General features: G+C 40.4%; 1 protein-coding gene across 13 annotated transcripts in view; it reads right to left on the reverse strand.

The window, feature by feature from the left end:
* Positions 1-19,110, reverse strand: part of MICAL3 (microtubule associated monooxygenase, calponin and LIM domain containing 3) — a 283,173-nt gene that overhangs the window by 69,669 nt on the left and 194,394 nt on the right. For all 13 annotated transcript variants that reach the window (XM_043966737.1, XM_043966729.1, XM_043966726.1 and 10 more), the window contains one exon: positions 8,488-8,683. In XM_043966737.1, coding sequence (XP_043822672.1) covers positions 8,488-8,683 — 196 coding nt within the window. The remainder of the gene's footprint in view (positions 1-8,487; positions 8,684-19,110) is intronic.

Genomic DNA, 19,110 nt, shown 5'->3' on the forward strand with positions numbered 1-19,110 from the left:
CACAATAACCGATATATAGTAGGTGTTTAAAAAAAGCCTGATTGCTTCCTTCCTTCCCCCTCCCCCTTCTTCCTTCCTTTCTCCTTCCCACCCTCCCATCATACACCATAGTTCAAATCTTTATCAACACTTACCTAGATTATTCCAACATCCTCCCAATTTGTTTCTCTGATTCCAGTCTCACTATTCCAGTCCATCCTACAAACTTCTATGAAAATAATTTTCCTTAAGTGTAGATCTGACCATAGTCAGTAACTTTCTCAACCAACTCTAGTAGTCTTCCATTTGGTTAGAGAATAAAATTTAAACTCCTATGTTCATTTTTTTTTTTTTTGCTGGGCAATTGGGGTTAAGTGACTCGCCCAGGGTCACACAGCTAGTAAGTGTCAAGTGTCTGAGGCTAGATTTGAACTCAGGTCCTCCTGAATCCAGGGCCCGTGCTTTATCCACTGCGCCACCTAGCTGCCCCCATGTTCATTTTTAAAAGCCCTATACAAGTTGGCCCTAACCTACATTTCCAGACTCTTTAGACATCATCACTCTATCTCTGTGTGATCACATTCTGAGATCCAGTCAAAATGTCTTTCTTTTTGCTCCCCATTCACAATACTCCATCACCTGTCTCTATGTTTAGGTATGGGCTGTCCTTCTCTACCTCCAACTCATAAGAGTCCCCTCTCTTATTTTATTTAGACACAATCTTCTGCATGAAGCCTTTTTTGATCCCCCAACTCCTAGTGGCTCCCCTCCTGTAACTACCTTGTTATATATACACAAAGTGTTTACAAGATAAGAATGACCAGTGCTGATGATAAATGGGGAATGCACTGTATGGTGGAAAAAGTGAAGAAAAGACTGTCAGAGCCACATTGAGCCCTTCACAGTGGGATGAGCTGGCAAAACAAAGGAGGAAGAGAGGAAAGGATGGGAGAAAATTCACAGAGAGAAGCAGGCAACAGAGCCACAAAAGGCACAATAATAAAAACAAACTTGGTTAATCTTACTGGAAAAATACAGAGCACATGGCCTATGGGAAATAAATGGAAATGAATATTCCAACACCTGGCGTCATAGCCCTGTAGACAAGTTCTGTTCTTATCCCATATAGCTGTTCAGAGTGTGGAAAAATAACTATAAGCAGCACTTATTAGAGCAGAGGTAATTCAACATGATATGTTCAGGACAGAAGCATGCATTGCCACTCTCTAGAAGAACATGCATTCTGACTTCTCTGAATGTAAACTATGTGTGGGTAGAAAAGGTTTAATTTCTGCTTTTGTATCCCTGGTGCCTGTACACAGTAGGCACCTAATAAATCCTTGATTAACTGTTCAGTAATATTAAAAAATTTTTTTTTCTTTCACAGGAGTAGCAGTGTTGAAGGTAGAATTTGAATAAAATCTAAGCTACCTTCAAACTTGTGGAATGTTCCTGCCCTAAGAAAAACAAATTCCTTCCACCACCACCCCCCAAAGCCCAAATGGTAGGGAATTCTCCCCCCACCCCCCAGATCTGCTTCATGGTCTATTAAGTCTGAAATATAATTCTTCAGGAAGGCTTTAAAATGACCCTATATGTAACCTCAAATAAAAAATGTGTGCTTAGTCAGGCTGGGAGAAAAGTCTTTCAAAGTCAAGTTAGGGATGTTGATCAACAATGTACTGAAGGTGTCCAGGTTAGTACTACAGATAGTACTACAGTACTAGCCATCTGCTTTACTTATATGAAGGTACCAGCTGGAGTCAGTCAAGAAGCATTTGTTGTTCAGTTGTTTTTCAGTTGTATCTGACTCGCCATGATCTCATTTGGGGTTTTCTTGGCAAAGATACTGCCATTTCCTTCTCCAGCTCATTTCACAGATGAGGAAATAAGTGGAGGCGAACAGGGTTAAGTGACTTTCCCAGGGTCACACAATTAGTAAATGTGCTTGATGCCGGATTTTGAGATGAAATAATGGGATTTAGCAGATACTCAAAGACTCACCTGGAGATTAATCAAGACTGATTGAATCAAGTGAGAGTGATTGACTTCAAGTTAATTGGATTGTAATCACACCTGGCTAGCCCTTAAGAAGGTATTGTTCTCAGAAATTAGACTGTGAACTCAACTTGAGAACACCTTCAAAGCCAATGGATTTGGATGACACCAACCAATCACCTTGAAGCAGTGTGTAAGGACCGCCTCTGTTCCAGAACTATAAAAAAGCTTCCACAGTCAGCTGGAGGAGGAGTTCCTGATTAAAACAGGCTTGTGGAGGAGGACTTCAGGAAGAACCCAACCAAGCTAGAACTCTAGGCTAGGTAGGACTTCTTTTTCATAACCTTCTGAACTCTTTGTAAATATCTGTATGCTTTAATAAATGTTTAATGCCCAAATACTGGGACCAAAGCCTTTTAATTTTGGGCAACCACAATTAAGATTTTAAACATCACAATTTGAACCCAGATCTTCCTGACTCCAGACCTGGCACTCTATCTGCTGTGCCACCTAGCATTTAATGAAGCACTTACTAGGCTACTATGTTCCAGGCACTGTGCTAAGAAAGATGAATACTTTCCTGACCTCAAGAAACCCACATTCAAATGAGGAAGACAACATGCAAATAACTATCTATCCACAAGATATATACAGAGCAGATGGAAGGTAATAGTTTCAGAGAGAAAGCTAGGTTGAGGTGGGATTGGCAATATTTATTGGTAGAGTAAGCTGAAATCTGTTGTCAGCACCATAGGTATGTTGGGCACATTTTGAGATCTCTCCAAATCTTTTGAGGTGAATGTTATGGGTTAACACATTAACTCAGACTCTCACAACTAGGGATTTGGGCTTTTGCTTCTTTGAAGTTTCTTTCTCTTATTGTTGCCTTAACTTATGTGTTTTTACAACTTCATTTTAATAAGAAACATCTGTAGAACACTTTAAGGTTTGCAAAGTTCTTTCCTCAAAAAAGGCCTGGGAGATAGCACAAATATTCCTGTTTTATGGATGAAAAGTCAAGTGACCTACCCAGTCACACAAGAGAAAAAGAAAGGAGAAAAATGAACTTTAGAAGCACTTTACAAAGAGTAAGCAAAATCATCAAAACAATTTATAAGAGTACAATAGAAAAAAAAAGAGTCCAATAGAAATAAAATAAACAAAATCCCCTGAAACTGTAAGTGAAGGTGCTATCATTAGAATGACCAAGTTTAGACCCAGAGAAGAGTTGAGAAAATATATCCATCTCCTTCTCCGTTTTGTAGAGGCAAGGACTATGGGTGTGTCATATTACATATACTATGGTAGATGGTAGTTATGTTGGTTGGTTTTTTTTTTAACTGCTTTCTCCTCTCCTATTTCCCTACACTTTTTTTTGTTTGTTTTTGCGGGGCAATGAGGGTTAAGTGACTTGAGCAGGGTCACACAGCTAGTGAGTGTCAAGTGTCTGAGTCCAGATTTGAACTCAGGTCCTCCTGAATCCAGGGCCAGTGCTTTATCCACTGCACCACCTATCTGCCCCTTCCTACACTTTTTTTTTTTTTGGTGAGGCAACTGGGGTTAAGTGACTTGCCCAGGGTCACACAGCTAGTAAGTGTTAAGTGCCTGAGGTCAAATTTGAACTCAGGTCCTCTTGAATCCAGGGCCAGTGCTCTATCCACTGTGCTACCTAGCTGCCCCTCCTTCCTACAATTTTAATGTTTGTTTTAGGGAAGGGGATGGGGAAGGAATATATTTGGAAATGAAAGTGACATAAAATCAAGATATCCATGAAAATAAGAATCTGAGACTTGATTAGAAGCCATATCTCATAAGTATAAGCCTACATTTTACCCACTATACTAAAGTATATAATAATATTAACAATCATTAACATTAATGCTTTTTATTTTCATAGTGCTTTTCAAAGGAGCTCAATGCCTTTGACAAATCAACTGTTTCTTCCTCATGAGATATTACATAGGTAGAATACAAGCATTCCTACCCCTAGTTCATAGATAGGGAATAACAGAATAGAGATTTGCTTTGCTTCATACTACCAACCTGTGGCAGAAATAAGGGGGGAAAAGATGGAGATGGTTTTAACATATCCAGAGAGAGGGGGTCCTTAGGAGTTCATTATCATAGATCAATGCTAACTGCAGAAAAGGGAAATGAATTTATAAGAATGACCACAATGAAAATGTTCTAAAAATGTATTTAAAAATGCTTAATGTTTTCCTCAGTTTAGGTTTTTGTTGGTTTTTTTGGCGGGGTAATGAGGGTTAAGTGACTTGCCCAGGGTCACACAGCTAGTGAGTGTCAAGTGTTTGAGTCTGGATTTGAACTCAGGTCCTCCTGAATCCAGGGCTGGTGCTTTATCCACTGTGCCACTTAGCTGCCCCATCAGCTTAGTTTTTATGCAAATATAGAAATCAAATGAGTGAACCAACTCATCTAACATCAACTTTATAAAAAAAATTAAACCTTTTCTACAATATTCCTTCCTTCTTCAGTCTAAAAGCTTGCTTCTGAGAAGCCCTGTTATATTCTGAGTGTTCTTTTATAAAAACTGAATCTTTTCCTTTTCCCTCTGGGGAAAAAAGAAAACTGCCAGGTATTGCCAGCTGTTTTTTTTTTCCCCTTCGCCATCAATGACACTGACTGCTGTGCTGTTATTTCCATGTCCAATCCATGTACAAACTGCTGTCCCCTTCACAGGCCCCTTGTGTCACGTAATATTCAGAATGTAAATTCTTGATCATAGGCTCACTTTACATTATCTGTGCTGGACTTTGGGTGCCTGACCTTTGAAGAGCTGAGAGGAAGGGTGTGGAAGAACAAAGGAAGCTGTGGTTTGTCAGTTCTTCCTCTTGTTACGTGGCCTGGAATTCTGTGTCCTGGCAGACAAGCAAGCCAGTGAATCCACAAAAAGCACAACAGGGAAAACCAGCTTCTCCATACATTAGAGATGGGAAGGTGATTATGTGGGCTTACAGAAATACCCCAGAGTCGAGGACAAATCTTCCCTTAGTACTCATACAGAGCTAAAACCACATTTTAGGAGAGGTTGCCAGGGGTCAGCAATCTGTCATCAGAAAACTACCATGAAAATCAAAGGATGAATGGTGTTGTGGTTAAACTATTGTTGGAATTTGGGCAGACCTGGGTTCAAGTTCTGCTTTTAACATATAAAGGCTGTGTGATCCTCAGAAAATAAATCACTTACCCCAGTCAGTTCCCTATTCCCCAGTCAGTTCCCTAATACTCTTAAGCTGTGGAACAGGTGCTGATTTGCACTGGCAGAAGAAATTTTCTCCAGGCCTGATAAAGACAAACCTCAACAAAAATGCTGTTGAATCACAGGAATTCATAAGGGAGGTCCTATCAGCTCCTTGCCTCTAGGCTGGACTCAGTAAAGTCCATTTCAGAAATAGCTACTGGTTGACCTTTTTCTTTAAAAAAAAACAAACAAAAAAACCTCCCATTCTCCACCCCCGATGCCAACATGGCATTCTAATATCTTGCTTTGGAATGAATTAAATTTGGTAGAATTAAGAAAAACAGGAAGGGTCTTCAACAGATATTTACTGAGGATGGAAATATTTGGTATCATTCTGGCAATAATAATGTGGTGGAAATCAGGTTCTGTCTCTTGTTTAGTCACTGATTTTGTTTCAACTTTTGCAAAAATACTATTTGAAAAATAATACATGTTCTAAGCTTACCCCACACTAGTGTTCTTTTTTAATTCTTTAAAAAAATTTTTTTAGTGAGGCAATTGGGGTTAAGTGACTTGCCCAGGGTCACACAGCTAGTAAATGTTAAGTGTCTGAGGCTGGATTTGAACTCAGGTACTCCTGACTCCAGGGCCGGTGCTCTATTCACTGTGCCACCTAGCTGCCCCTACTAGTGTTCTTTTAAAAAAAATTCATAGATATCTTTTTTTTTTTTTGGGTGGGGCAATGAGGGTTAAGTGATTCACCCAGGGTCACACAGCTAGTAAGTATTAAGTATCTAAGGCCTGATTTGAACTCAGGTCCTCCTGAATCCAGGACCAATGCTTTATCCACTGAGCCACCTAGCTGCCCCGATATCTTTTATTTTTATCATCACCTTGTGTTGTATAGTCATTTTTCAGTCTTATCTGACTCTTTGTGACCCTATTTAGGGTTTTCTTGGTAAAGATACTGGAGTGGTTTGCCATTTCCTTATCTAGCTTATTTTACAGATGAGGAAACTAAGATAAACAGGGTTAAGTGACTTGCTCAGGGTCACACAGCCAGTAAGTGTCTGAGGTAGGATTTGAACCCAAGAAGAGTCTTTCTCACTCTATGCACCGTCACCTAGCTGCCCTAATATCACCTTTACCTCCAAATTTATTCCTACCCTCTCCCCTCCCTAGAGAGCCATCCTTTGTTAACAAAGGAAAAAAAAAAACCACTTTGGTCAGAGTGACTAACACACCCATTCAGTCTAACAATGTATGCAATAATGTTCCGCACTGAGCACACTGTACATCCTTCCTTTTCCACTCCTCCTCCTCCTCCTCCTCCCCAAAAGGAAGAGAAGTAGGTGCATTTTTTTCCTTCTTTCTTGGGACAATGTTTGAACAGTATAACTGTACTACATTCAGTTTTGAACTATTGTTTTTTTTCTTTCAATTTCTATTTTTATAATCATTGTGTATATTGTTTTCCTTTTTAAAATTACTACACATTGGTTCATAAGTCTTCTGATACTTATTAATCTACATATTCTTATAGTACAGTAATATTCCATTAGATTCACAAACTCCAATTTGTTTAGACATTTCCCAGTTGATGGGCATACACATTGTTTCCATTTCTTGCCTACTACAGGAAGTGCTGCTACAAAATATTGTGATATTTAGGGGATTTTTCTTTTGGGGTTGATGACCAGCATGGGGGTCTCAGTGGCCAAGGATATAGGATACAGACACTTTTCTTTTTTTTCTTTTTTAGTGAGGCAATTGGGGTTAAGTGACGTGCCCAGGGTCACACAGCTAGTAAGTGTTAAGTGTCTGAGGCTGGATTTGAACTCAGGTACTCCTGAATCCAGGGCCGGTGCTCTATCTACTGCGCCACCTAGCTGCCCCCACAGACACTTTTCTTAACATAATTCCAAAATGGTTTTCCAGCATGATTGAACAGTGAACCAGCTTTTCTCTGACATTGATTAATCACATCTTTTGTCACTTTTGCCTATTTACTAGGTATGAATAGAAACCTCATAGTTATTTTGATCTAAAATATTCTTATTATTAGTGATATGAGTATTTATAGTTTGCAATTCTCTTGAGAACTCTCTGGTCATATTCTTTGACTACTTATTCATTAGGAAATGGCTCCTGGTGTCTTTGTGATTTTTTTTTGAGTCATTTTTTCAGTCATGCCCTACTCTTCTTTGTGACTCCTTTTGGGGATAATGGATTCTTTTTTTTTTTTTTTTAGTGAGGCAATTGGGGTTAAGTGACTTGCCCAGGGTCACAAAGCTAGTAAGTGTTAAGTGTCTGAGGCCGGATTTGAACTCAGGTACTCCTGACTCCAAGGCTGGTGCTCTATCCACTATGCCACCTAGTTGCCCCTGATAATGGATGCTTTTGCCATTTCCTTTTCCAGCTAATTATACAGAGGAGGAGGAACCTGAGGCAACCAGGGTTAAGTGACCTGCTCAGGATCATACAGCTCGTATCTGAAGTCAAATCTGAACTCAGGTCTTCCTGACTCCAGGCCTGGCCCTCTATCCACTGTGCCACCTCTTCCAATGATAACAAAGGTGATATTACTAGTGTATGCACTAGGAGTAAAGGGACAGTGTCATGGGGAACCAAGGAAAAGCGTCTTCCATGGTCTCATCCTGCCCCATGGATGATTGACTTGAAGGAAAGAGTCATGAAAGGTGAGGAACTCCTGCTCTTCTGACTTAGATGTTTAAGCCCTGAATAAGGTCTTGGGTTGAATCTAAGTATTTACCCCACAGGGAACAGTAATTTTAAAAAAGTGAAAAGCAACTCATGTGGTTCTTTTTTACTCCTCCCAACAACCAGGTATGTATTACGCACACAGAATCTATTAAACATTTGCATAATTCTTGAATTAAATGGTAGTCAAGTCAGGGGCTCAGATCCTTTGGTCAGTACAAATATAGGCAGGGGAAAGGGGTTCAGGGTAGGAGATGGAACAGTGGTTCGAAGTGAGAAAACCTGCGACTGAACACCAACTTTTCTGCTTTGTCATTATGTGAGAATAGGCATAATTTACCTCACCATTCTGCTTTAATATAGGGATATTTATTCTACCCACTTCACAGGCTTGTTTTGAGGATTAAGTGAGATACTGTGTGTGAAGGTCCTTGTAAACTAGAAAAAGGCATGTGTGTGTGTGTTTTCTCTCCATTTTCCCTTTAGAGGATGGGACAAGTTCATTTGGAAACCCAGTGGATGATGTTGCTTGAAATGGGATGAACAAAAATATAAAGGGGTTGAAGGTGCACATGGTACATAATAACCTGCTTGCCACGTCCTCTTCTGTTTCTTTGTCCAACACGCTGCTCAGATTGTGTTCTGCTAGGGTTTCCTCAGGAACCTCTTCCAGTTCTTCTGCCTGTTTCATGGACAGCCGGTAATTCTCCAGCTCAATCCTTTCTGGCGTACCCTTCAGTCTCTTAGCAAGGCTGGGCTCCTCTAAGCCATTCACACTTGAACCTGAAAGACACAATCAAGAAGCAAGGTACTGAGATTTGAATTCAAAGTGGGCAGTGAAAAGCTGGGGTTTTTTTTTTGGGGGGGGAGGATGGGAAGGGAGAGGGATGCCTGTAGGAAGAGTGCACTTTTAGAGGCAGCAGGACAATCATCAGTCATTATACCGCACTTCCCTGTGCTGCCTTTTGGAATGACTGGTAGACCCAAAAGGATAGTTGAGCAAATCCAATGCCAAAGGATCTAGATCTGGTGCAGAATACGGAAATCCCCCAATCTGAGAATGGCAGTTGAAGGATTATAGGATTACAATTGCTAGAAGGAATGGGCCATGGAGGGATGAAATTCTATATTCCCCTATGGGGAACTTGCCCTTAAACTAAAGGAAAAAAGGGGGAAGAGCTTGAATCACACAGTAAATGAATTCTGGGCAGAGCTGAAGAAACCTTGTCCTGTATAACCAAACATTTTCCTCCCAGTGCCAAAGAAATACTCTCCAGAAGAGAATAACAGAATCTCACAACTAAAAGGTACAGTTTTATGGGTGGCAAAACCCCCTACAAAACAGACCTGACTTATGGCAATCTGGCCTTGCTCTCCTTGATTCTCCTTCTGCCTGTCCCCCTTACCATAATCATCCATATCCCTCTGTGAGTGTGGGGGCCCAAGGCTTTATCCTGTATCAGCTCCACATTCTCTTTTTCTCTAGGGGACCTTATCAAGAGCCAATTTGTCATCTCTATGCTAACAACTTCCAGATCAGCATATCCAGCCCTAGTCTCTCTCCTGTGCATCAGTACCACATCTCCAACTGGACAATTCAATGCTTACAAACTGTGTGGCCCTGGGCAAATCACTTAACTTGTATCTGCCTCAGTTTCCTTTACTGTAAAGTGAGGACAGTAAAAACATCTACTTCCTAAGGTTGCTTGGTGGGACAAAATGAGGTATTTGTAAAGCACTTTGCAAACCTTAAAGCCTTAATAAACATACAATTACTATTTAAATTCTCAGATATTTTCACATAACTGTTGTCTAGCCAGTCTCCCTCACCTTATTTTTGTGAAGCTGATTTGAAGCCAATTATAGATTGGATTTATGCCTAAAGACATAGATTATATTTATTCCTATTAAATGTCATCTCATTATGTCTGTCCCATTACTCTAGCCTATTGAAATCTTTTTGGAATCTGCCAAAGTAGTTGCTATCCCTCCCAGGTTTATGTCATCTGCTAATCTGACAAGTATTTATTTGTTCATCTAATTTATCAGCAACAGCCTGACAAAAGTGTAAAGTGTTGGGGGGCGGGGTAGAAGTCAGAGACCTGGGTTTGAATCCAGAAACCTCCTTTTTGTTGATGAGAATCAGCCAGGATACAGCAGTTCCCTGTTGATTCATCTACCTTTTGAAAGATGATCAATGAAATCAGGGATTAGCTGCCCTGCTTTTGCCAGAATCCTGAATAAAATGGATTAAGATGCAGTCCTTTGAAATTAACATGCCCAGGGGCAGCTAGGTAGCACAGTGGATAGAGCACCGGCCCTGGAGTCAGGAGGACCTCAGTTCAAATCTGGCCTCAGAAGCTTGACACTTACTAGCTGTGTGACCCTGGGCAAGTCACTTAACCCCAATTGCCTCACAAAAAAAAAAAAAAAGAAATTAACATGCCCCATTCTGCCCTTTTTATGATCTAAGTCTGTGTCCCTAATTTGGTGTTGTCATGTTTAAATTAATCTCTTCTGGCAGATACCTGGATAAGAATTCTATTCATTTTCCTATCTAGTGGCTACTACTCTGTGCTATGGTTTTAGGCTTGATATATGCGGGCCCAACTTCTATAAATGTCATGATATGTTTTTGCTTCTTCCTATTTTTTTCTTTTTTCCTTTGGCTTTCTTTTTGAAGCATGCCCATTCCTTCAAGGAACACATCATTCTCCCTGACATGACACTGTTACCCCCACACCCCATTTCCAGTCAATAAACTACAGTGGCTCTCTATCACCTCCTGGATCAAATGTAAAATCTCTTTTGTCATACAAAGCCCTTCACAATCCCTCTACCCCCCCCCCAACTTTCTCCTCCTCCTCTTCTTCTTCCTTACTCCCTTAGTCCTCTCTGTGATCCAGTGGCATTGGCCACCTTGCTATTCCTTCAAACAAGACATTCCGACACTGGGCACTCTCACGGGGTGTTTCCCCATGTCTGGAATACTTTCCCTCGTCATCTTCATCTGATGGCTTCCCTCAAGTTCCAAATAAAATTTCATTTCTTGTTTGTACATAGTTGTTTGCATGTTCTCTCTCCTATTAGACAGTGAGCTCCTGTCTTTTGCCTTTCTTTGTATTCCCAGGGCTGGCATGTAGTAGGTGCTTAATAAATGTTTACTGACTGATAAATGAGGAAGTAGAGATGTGCCCTCCAGTCCTTTCATTTGGCCCTTTGACTATACCCAGGTGCTACTTGGTACTGGCAGAAACAGACTTTTTTCTGAAGAAAGACCCTCAATCCTTTTTTGTTTTCTTTTTGGTTATTAACCCTTCTGACTCAATCCCATACCTACTTGCTAACTTGGGAATGGGGGTTAATGTATGGTAGGCTTCATCTTTCCTCAAGATGGGAGAAAAGGCTAAACTGCCTTTAATTAGGAATTAGCTCATCCTATTGTCCTCACACAAACAAAAGCAACAGAAAATGAATTAGCCAATTAGATTTAATTATCTCCTTCCCCCGCTTCTTGTCTACCTCTTTATACTTCTTTAGTTGACTAGTTTTCTTGGTAGCTATGGAGACAGAGTCTGAAAAGAGACCGGAGAAAGATCTGTACAATCCTCTACTTCTGATCCCTGGTGTCTAAAGTCCAAGAGTAGCCAGATTTTTAAACCCAATCTCATAAGAGTTTATAAAATGCTTGCTATCTTTCTGTCTTCTCACTCTTATTTAAGTGGCATCAAATCCTTGCAACTAAGTAAGCTCTATTTAAATAAGTGGCCTACATGCCACTACTTTAGTCACACAATAAATATTTCTTATTGAATACACCCACTTCCCCTTCTACTTTAATCACTGTTTGGTCTTCTATAAGAAAAAATAGATTTCTTTGCCCAGTTCCTCTAGATCCCAATTTAAGTACCAGCTTCCCACACTTCTCTCTCGATGACACAGAAAATATTAAATCCAGTCATTCGTTTCTCTTTTGTGGCATTTCTTCTAAGAAACTGACTCAATGTTGAGTTCAGATGTGGTGCTATGGGTCAAAACTTTATTTGATCTGAGAGAATCAGGATCATGACAAAAGTCAACGTATAGTCAAGGATAAAGAAAATCAGGCCGAAAATAAATTGATTGCCCTCTTAATCTCTTTGCTTTTTTCCATTCTGTTAGGGTTTCTTAGAAACCTTTGAGTATCTCCTGACAAATTGTGTGCACGGTTTCAGCAGTGAGAAAAGGGATATAAATATGGGTTAGACATATTTCATGGACTGATAAAGATTTTTACAGACTCTAATTTTTTTGAGCCAGATCTCCGAAGCTGGAATAAGTCACGTTTTGGATCTAGGTGTTTAGCCACTTAAAAGTCTCTTGGGTACATTTGAATTACCAAAAAAATCTGGAACTTGGCAAGGAAGAGTCTGAAAATGAGGTCTCTCAACTCTGCAGAACATGGTTTACTGAAATGCTGATGTATGGTGGCAAGGAAAATCTGGTATCCTCATGTATGAGCATAAGGAGAAATAAGGATATGTGTATTTGCGTGGTCTGTTGAGTTTCTGTCTCAAATATCCTAATTTTTCAGTATATACACCCATGCTAGAGTTATTTTTGTAATCACTGCTTCATTTTCAGTCCTGAGCTCATTGTACCAAGGGAACTAATCTAAAAATGATATTTATTGGGACATAGAATATGTGGATTTCAAATAACAGCAAAAGGGAGACAGCAAGTTCTCTTCTCTTTATCCTAAATCGCTTCAGACTTTTTACTGGGATAGGTTGTCATTATGTCCTTTTTTCAACATTTACAAACTGTGCAGGTGTGGTGCTATAGGCCAAGACTTGGAGTAAGTTGATGTATCAAGGTTAGAAAATTAAAAATAATTCATGTTTCCCCTCTTTTTCCTCATTCCAACTTGTATCACCTCCCGCCTCCCCACAATACAGTCAATAAAAAGAAAGCTGTTGTCCATGACAATATTTGATTATAATTCCTTCTAAGTTCACATTTTTGGCAATGACCACCTTTATGGAGAAGTTAAAAGGGGAAGAGAGAGAGAAAGTTCAATCACTCAAACACAAACTTTTCTGGAATTTAATGAACAGGGGAAAAAATAAGGATTTATTTTAGATAGGGCAAAGAAAGCAGTCAGAATAAGTCCTTGAATCTGGCAGAAATGAACAGCTAGAACATAAGAGCAGTAGTCCTCCAACCAAGCAATCTTCTAGGTTTGCCTATAATCATCCCTGTGTATATAATAAATGGAAGGAGAGGGAGAGACAGGAAGAAAAAGAATAAATTATGACTGGCTGCCTTTGGGGCATACTATCAGAGAGAATCAAATTTACTGTGAGATAAGACTAGAGGCTGAACAAATTTAACTTGAAGAAACAAAAAGGATAATAAATCAGTAAGATTTGCTGCTGCATACCTGTGAATCAGGGGACAACAGGGAAAGAAAAGAATGCTGTTCTACAAAAGGTGGTTCCTTGAGAGCCAGATCATGGTGGTCCTTCACCAACCAATCATATTTCCCTTTTTATTTTCTGGAAGGGTGCAAGGCTTTACCCCACAGTAAGTAAAGAATCTGTCAGTCACTTTTGGAGTGACATTCTTCCTTCCTTCCAGTGATTTTTCTCTAGAGTGTTTACAAGCACCACTGACTAATATATCATCAAGCAAGGAAAATTGGCGGTGAAATACCATCCCACTTAAGGGAGAAGAAATGTTGATTTAATTAGGACTTGGCCCCAAGAAGCAAGAAAGAAACCAGAAATGCTCTAAGCTGTTGGGTTTATTCATACATCAGTTCCCCAAAGGGGATATGGTTACAATTCATATTTCAGAAACACTAAGAACTGTCCCATTGTATTTTTAAAAAATAAACAGGACAGCTGAATGTAGATGTCATTTGTTCAGCTTCAGGGGCAAAAGCTCAAGGTCAGAATCTCAGAGTTGGAAGGGACATGAGGAAATCTAGTGCAACCCATACCTGAACAAGAATCTTTTCTATGATGTAGATTTCAAGGCTTGTTCAGCTTTTTCCCCACGAAGGGAAATCCATGAGGGAAATCAATTACTTCTCAAGTGAGCCTATTCCATTTGGGGACGGATCTAACTGTTCAGCAATTTTATCTATCTCTAGCTCCAAAGAGAGACAGAATTTATTCAAGGAATCTAGCATTTTAAAATACCTACTATGCGTTGGGAACTGTCAATACAAGAACAAAAGCCAAAGTCTCCAATCTCAAGGAAATTATAGTCTAGTAAGAGAAGAGAAAATGTACATGTGTAAAGGGAGATACGAAATATATTCAAGGTGACTTTTGGGGGGAAGGTACTAGCAGCTGTGGGGATCAGGAAAGGCTTCACATGTCAGGTGGCAACTAAATTGAGATTTGAAAGAAACTAAGGCTTCCTCCAAGAGGCAGAGATGAGGAGGGAAGACATTCTAGACACGATCAATCAATTAGTCAATAAACTGTTTTTATGCCACTGTTTTAAGTAATAGAGATCAAAAAAGAAGCAAAAAAATAGTCCCTGCCCTCAAGGAGTTTACAATCTAATCTGTAAGACTACACACATGCAACTATATACAAACCAAGCTAAAATATATAAAAACCAGGATGAACAGGAAATAATTAATGAAGGGAAGGGACTAGAATTAAGAGGGACTGGGAAGGTTTCTTGTAGAAGATGGGATTTTAGTTGGGACTTAAAGGAAGTCAGGAAGGTCAGTAGTTGGAGTGGAGAACAAAGCAAGATAAGATAGCAGGAAGATAATATATCATATATAAGTAATGGTTAGAAAGCTTGGTCATCTTCACAGAAGAGAATAATGTGTCATAAGGATGTAAATGTAGGTCTGGGTCAGTTGGTGAATAGAGGACTTAATATTTTCTCCTCAAGGAAATAGTGAACTACTGTAGTTTTATTAAGTAGAGGAGTGTCATGGGAATGGTGCTTTTGAAAAATCACTTTGCAACTCTGTAAAGGTTCAAATGGAGAGGGGAGAGAAGTAGGCAAGAGGTGATAAGGCCTTGAACTAAAGTGGTGTTGGTGTGAGTATAGAAGGAAATAGACACATGGTATGTTTTGGTGGTAGAAACGACAAGATTTGGCAAGATATTGGCTTGGGTGAGAATGAATTGTGTGGTCATTGTGACGTTTAAAATCCGTGTGGTTGCCTTATTCCTGTCCCAAGTGTAGGGAAAACTAGCTAGGGTTTACTTATAAATTAGAAGCTTTAGCACCACGTTTTGGCATCAAGTGTTTATTAGTGAAAAAGAGAACACCTGGGTCAGAAAGCTAAGAAAAAGACCTATCTACTCTAGAGGAGAGATAGCCTGGCCTGCTTCTTTCAAGAGTCCTCTTCCACCAAGAGCCTGTTTAAGAGACAAACTGCCCCAGAATCCTTCTTCTGCCAGGATCCTTCTTTCTTCCATGTCTCGAGGAGAGGCAGGCCTTCCACCCTGCTTCAAGCTAATTGGCTAGCATCACCCAAATCCATTGGTTCACGGACTTGAGGGTGGTCCCGTGTTGAGGTCAGAGTCCACAGTCTCTGAGAACACACCCTCTTGAGGGCCAGGCAGGTGTGACTTCAATTGAATTAACTTTAAGTGAGTTAATCAGAGAAGTGGTCAATCTCAGTCAATCCAATCAATCCAAATCAATCCCAGCTGGGGCCTTTGGGACTTGGCAAAGCCCATTATTTTCTTTTTTGTTGCTGTTTTTGGTGAGGCAATGAGGGTTAAGTGACTTGCCCAGGGTCACACAGCTAGTAAGTGTCAAGTGTCTGAGACCGGATTTTAACTCAGGTCCTCCTGAATCCAGAGCTGGTGCTTTATCCACTGTGCCACCTAGCTGCCCCCCATTATTTTCTTACAGTAATTAGAAGGATGGTGGTGACCACAAGAGAAAATGGAGAGTTCATAAAGAAGGTGAGTTTGAGGACAGAAAGGTAATGAGATCACTTTCAAACATGCTGAGTTTAATATTTCTACTAGACATCCAGTTTGAAATGTACAACAAGGGGGCAGCTAGGTGGCACAGTGGATAAAGCACCAGTCTTCGATTCAGGAGGACCTGAATTCAAATCCAGCTTCAGATACTTGACACTTACTAGCTGTGTGACCCTGGGTAAGTCACTTAACCCCCATTGCCCTGCAAAAAAAATTAAAAATTAAAAAAAAAAAAAGAAACGTACAACAGATATATGGGAATTTGGTACTAGAACTTAAGAGAAAAATTAGGGCTGGAAATATAAGGAGTCATTTGCATAGGGATGACAATTAAGTCCATGGGAACTGCTAAGGTCCAAAAGCCAAAGAATATACATAGAGAAATATATCCCAGGTCAGGGCTTTAGGATATATCCACAGTTGGGGAAATGTGATGATTATGATGCAGCAAAAGATGCTGAGAAGGTTAGTAGTCAGACAGGTAGGAGAAGAATCATGTATTTGGTTTCACAAAAATCCAGAGAGGGGAGAGTGTACTCAGGAGAAGAAGGGGGTTAACAGTGTCAAATGTTGCAGAGAGATCAAAAAGAATGGCAACTTAGAGGAGACTATCAGATTTGGCAATTAAGAGATTATGAGGAACTTTAGAGAGGACAATTTCAGTTGAGTGCTGAGGTCAAAATACAACCCACAAAGGGTTAAAAAGAGAGAGAGAGAACTGGAAAGCAATGAGTCCAGGGAACTTGTAAAAGGAGTTTGGTTAAGGAAGAGAGAAGAAATATAGATCTAAGCTTGAGTAGGACCCAGTGAGGGATTGGTTTTTTTAAGGATGGGAGATAGTTGATCAGGTTTGCAGGCATCAGGGAAGAAGCTGGTAGAAAGGGAAAGAAGAAAGATTAAGGGGGGGAGGGAGGAATGACGACTGAGAAAATCTGTTAGAGAACAGGGGAGGGGAATCAAGAGTACATGTAGGGCAGCTGGGTGGCTCAGTGGATGGAGCACCGGCCCTAAATTCAGGAGGACCTGAGTTCAAATCCGGTCTCAGACACTTGACAATTACTAGCTGTGTGACCCTGGGCAAGTCACTTAACCCACATTGCCCTGCCAAAAAAATAAATAAAGAGTACATGTAGATGGGTTGGCACTGGCAGGAAGAAGGGAAATCTCTTCATCTGGGACTAGATTAAAGGAAGAAAGAATAAGGGATGATATCAAGGGAGTGGGGTACATTGTATTTCCCCAAATTTCTTGACATGATAAATGACATTTTAGAATAAGCCTCCAACACTTCCATGTAAATGGGAGTCATGTCCAACCTCTTTATTATATTATAATGAGATTCCTTTATAAGGACTCGAGCCTTGGCAAGGGCAACCAAGGACAAATAATATATTTTGCCTTCTCTTGGACCCTAAGGTTAATGATAGTCAGAAGCTTAGGAAGTTTGTATCTCCTCCCCTGAAACACAACAAAATTGTTTCTAAGGCCAGGGACTGACCAGCTATGAATCCAGCATGGTTATATATTTTCTATATACTGTATTATGTGTACTGATGGGAAATGGCTCATATTCAGTTGCCTGCTTACCCTATGAAGAGAGGAGGCTAGGCAGTACAGTGGATAGAGGGCTGGGTCTGGAGTTAGGAAGACCCAAGTTCAAATCCTGCCTCACACACTTACTAGATGTGTGACTGTAGGCAAATTATTTAACCTCTGTCTGCCACAGTTTTCCCATCTGTAAGGTGGGGATAATAGAACCCACTTGCATGGTTGTTGGGAGAATAAAATGAAACACTTAGCACTCGTAAAGCCTTTAGCATAGTTCCTGACAGATAGCCAGTACTTAATAAGTGTCTGTTTCCTTCTTCTTCTTTTTTTTTTTTAAAAGAGTTTTCTTCTTTATGGACCATATGATGCTTCTCCCTGCCTTGGCTTGTAACTAAATAAAGTTCTTTATTGACTAAATTGTAAATTGTAAAAATTCTAAATTGTAAGCAGTTTTCTTTCCATGACAGCTGGGAGATACAGAAAGGGGGGGAAGAGACTACTTCCAGCAAATGGCATTCATTTTGTCAGTTGTGAGAATGGGGAAGGAGATATTATAGGAGGCATAAGGGGAGAGAAGGACTGGAGTGGGATAGACTTGGTTAAGGAATGAGTAAAAGGATAGCCTTGCTGCAGCAAGAGTCCAGGTGAGATCAGATAACAAGTGGCAGACCCAGGCAGCACAGCTGCATCACTTTCTCCAATTTTGTTCAATAGCACATGCTAGTGGAGGAGGTAGATGGTAATCTACCCTAGTAATCCAGGTTTGGAGTCTGACTAGGTGTGAGTAGCAACAGCATAAGGGCATGAAAGATTGAGTAGAACTGGTTAACTAAAGAATGAGTCAAGGGTGGAAAAGTCAAAGGGCCTAGGAAAGCAACGAGGGGTGTAGGAATTAAGGTCATAGTGAAGACATGAGTTTTCCACTTGTAGGTGATGGTGAGATCAAAGGTATGACCATCCCTGGGAACAGCTGAGGTTGAGAGGAGGCATAATAGGTCATGGGAGTTGGTCAGAATGAAGAACTGGGAAGTGTGTGTGTGTGTGTGTGTGTGTATGAGAAAGACTGTAAGTCAGGTCCTAAACTTCTTGAGAAAGGAAGAAGAATGACTTGGGGGCAGGTAGATAATATCTACCAGGATTTGGATTGGGTGATAAATTTGGAGAAAATGAATCTCAAAAGAGGAGAGGTTGCTGAGCTGTGCTGGTAAAGGGAGGCTTTGGAATGGGTCATGGGAATCCAGTATTCTGATTCCTGCTCTAGGACCAGGGTGCTGGGGCATGTGGATATGGAGAGGCGGGTCTGAAAGAAAAGGCTGGGGCCACTGATGCTGTGTGGGGTCCATTTTTAAAAACAGCTTTGTTAGCAAGTACTGAGAAACTATTGGCACCAAAAATAGGCTAACCAGTCACCATCCCACAACCTCAAAATACAGCTGGGAATAAAAATAAAATCAGAATCCTTTACTATTTTCAAGCCCAAATGGATGACATAACTGAAACTGAGTCATATACAAGTGATATAGTTGAGCCTGAAACATTACTTGATATATAGAACACCTACCACTGGGGGTCACCCTCTAGTCGACGCTAGAAGAGCAAGGCCAAAGACGACAGGGAGTGAAGATGCCAATAATGAGAAAGAATTGGTGGCTTGCAGAGAGCCAAAGTAAAACCATCTGGGTCAGAACAGTTGGTCAGTACCCATTTGTT

This window comes from Dromiciops gliroides, chromosome 5 (genome assembly GCF_019393635.1).
Source record: "Dromiciops gliroides isolate mDroGli1 chromosome 5, mDroGli1.pri, whole genome shotgun sequence".
NCBI classification, from domain to species: domain Eukaryota; kingdom Metazoa; phylum Chordata; class Mammalia; order Microbiotheria; family Microbiotheriidae; genus Dromiciops; species Dromiciops gliroides.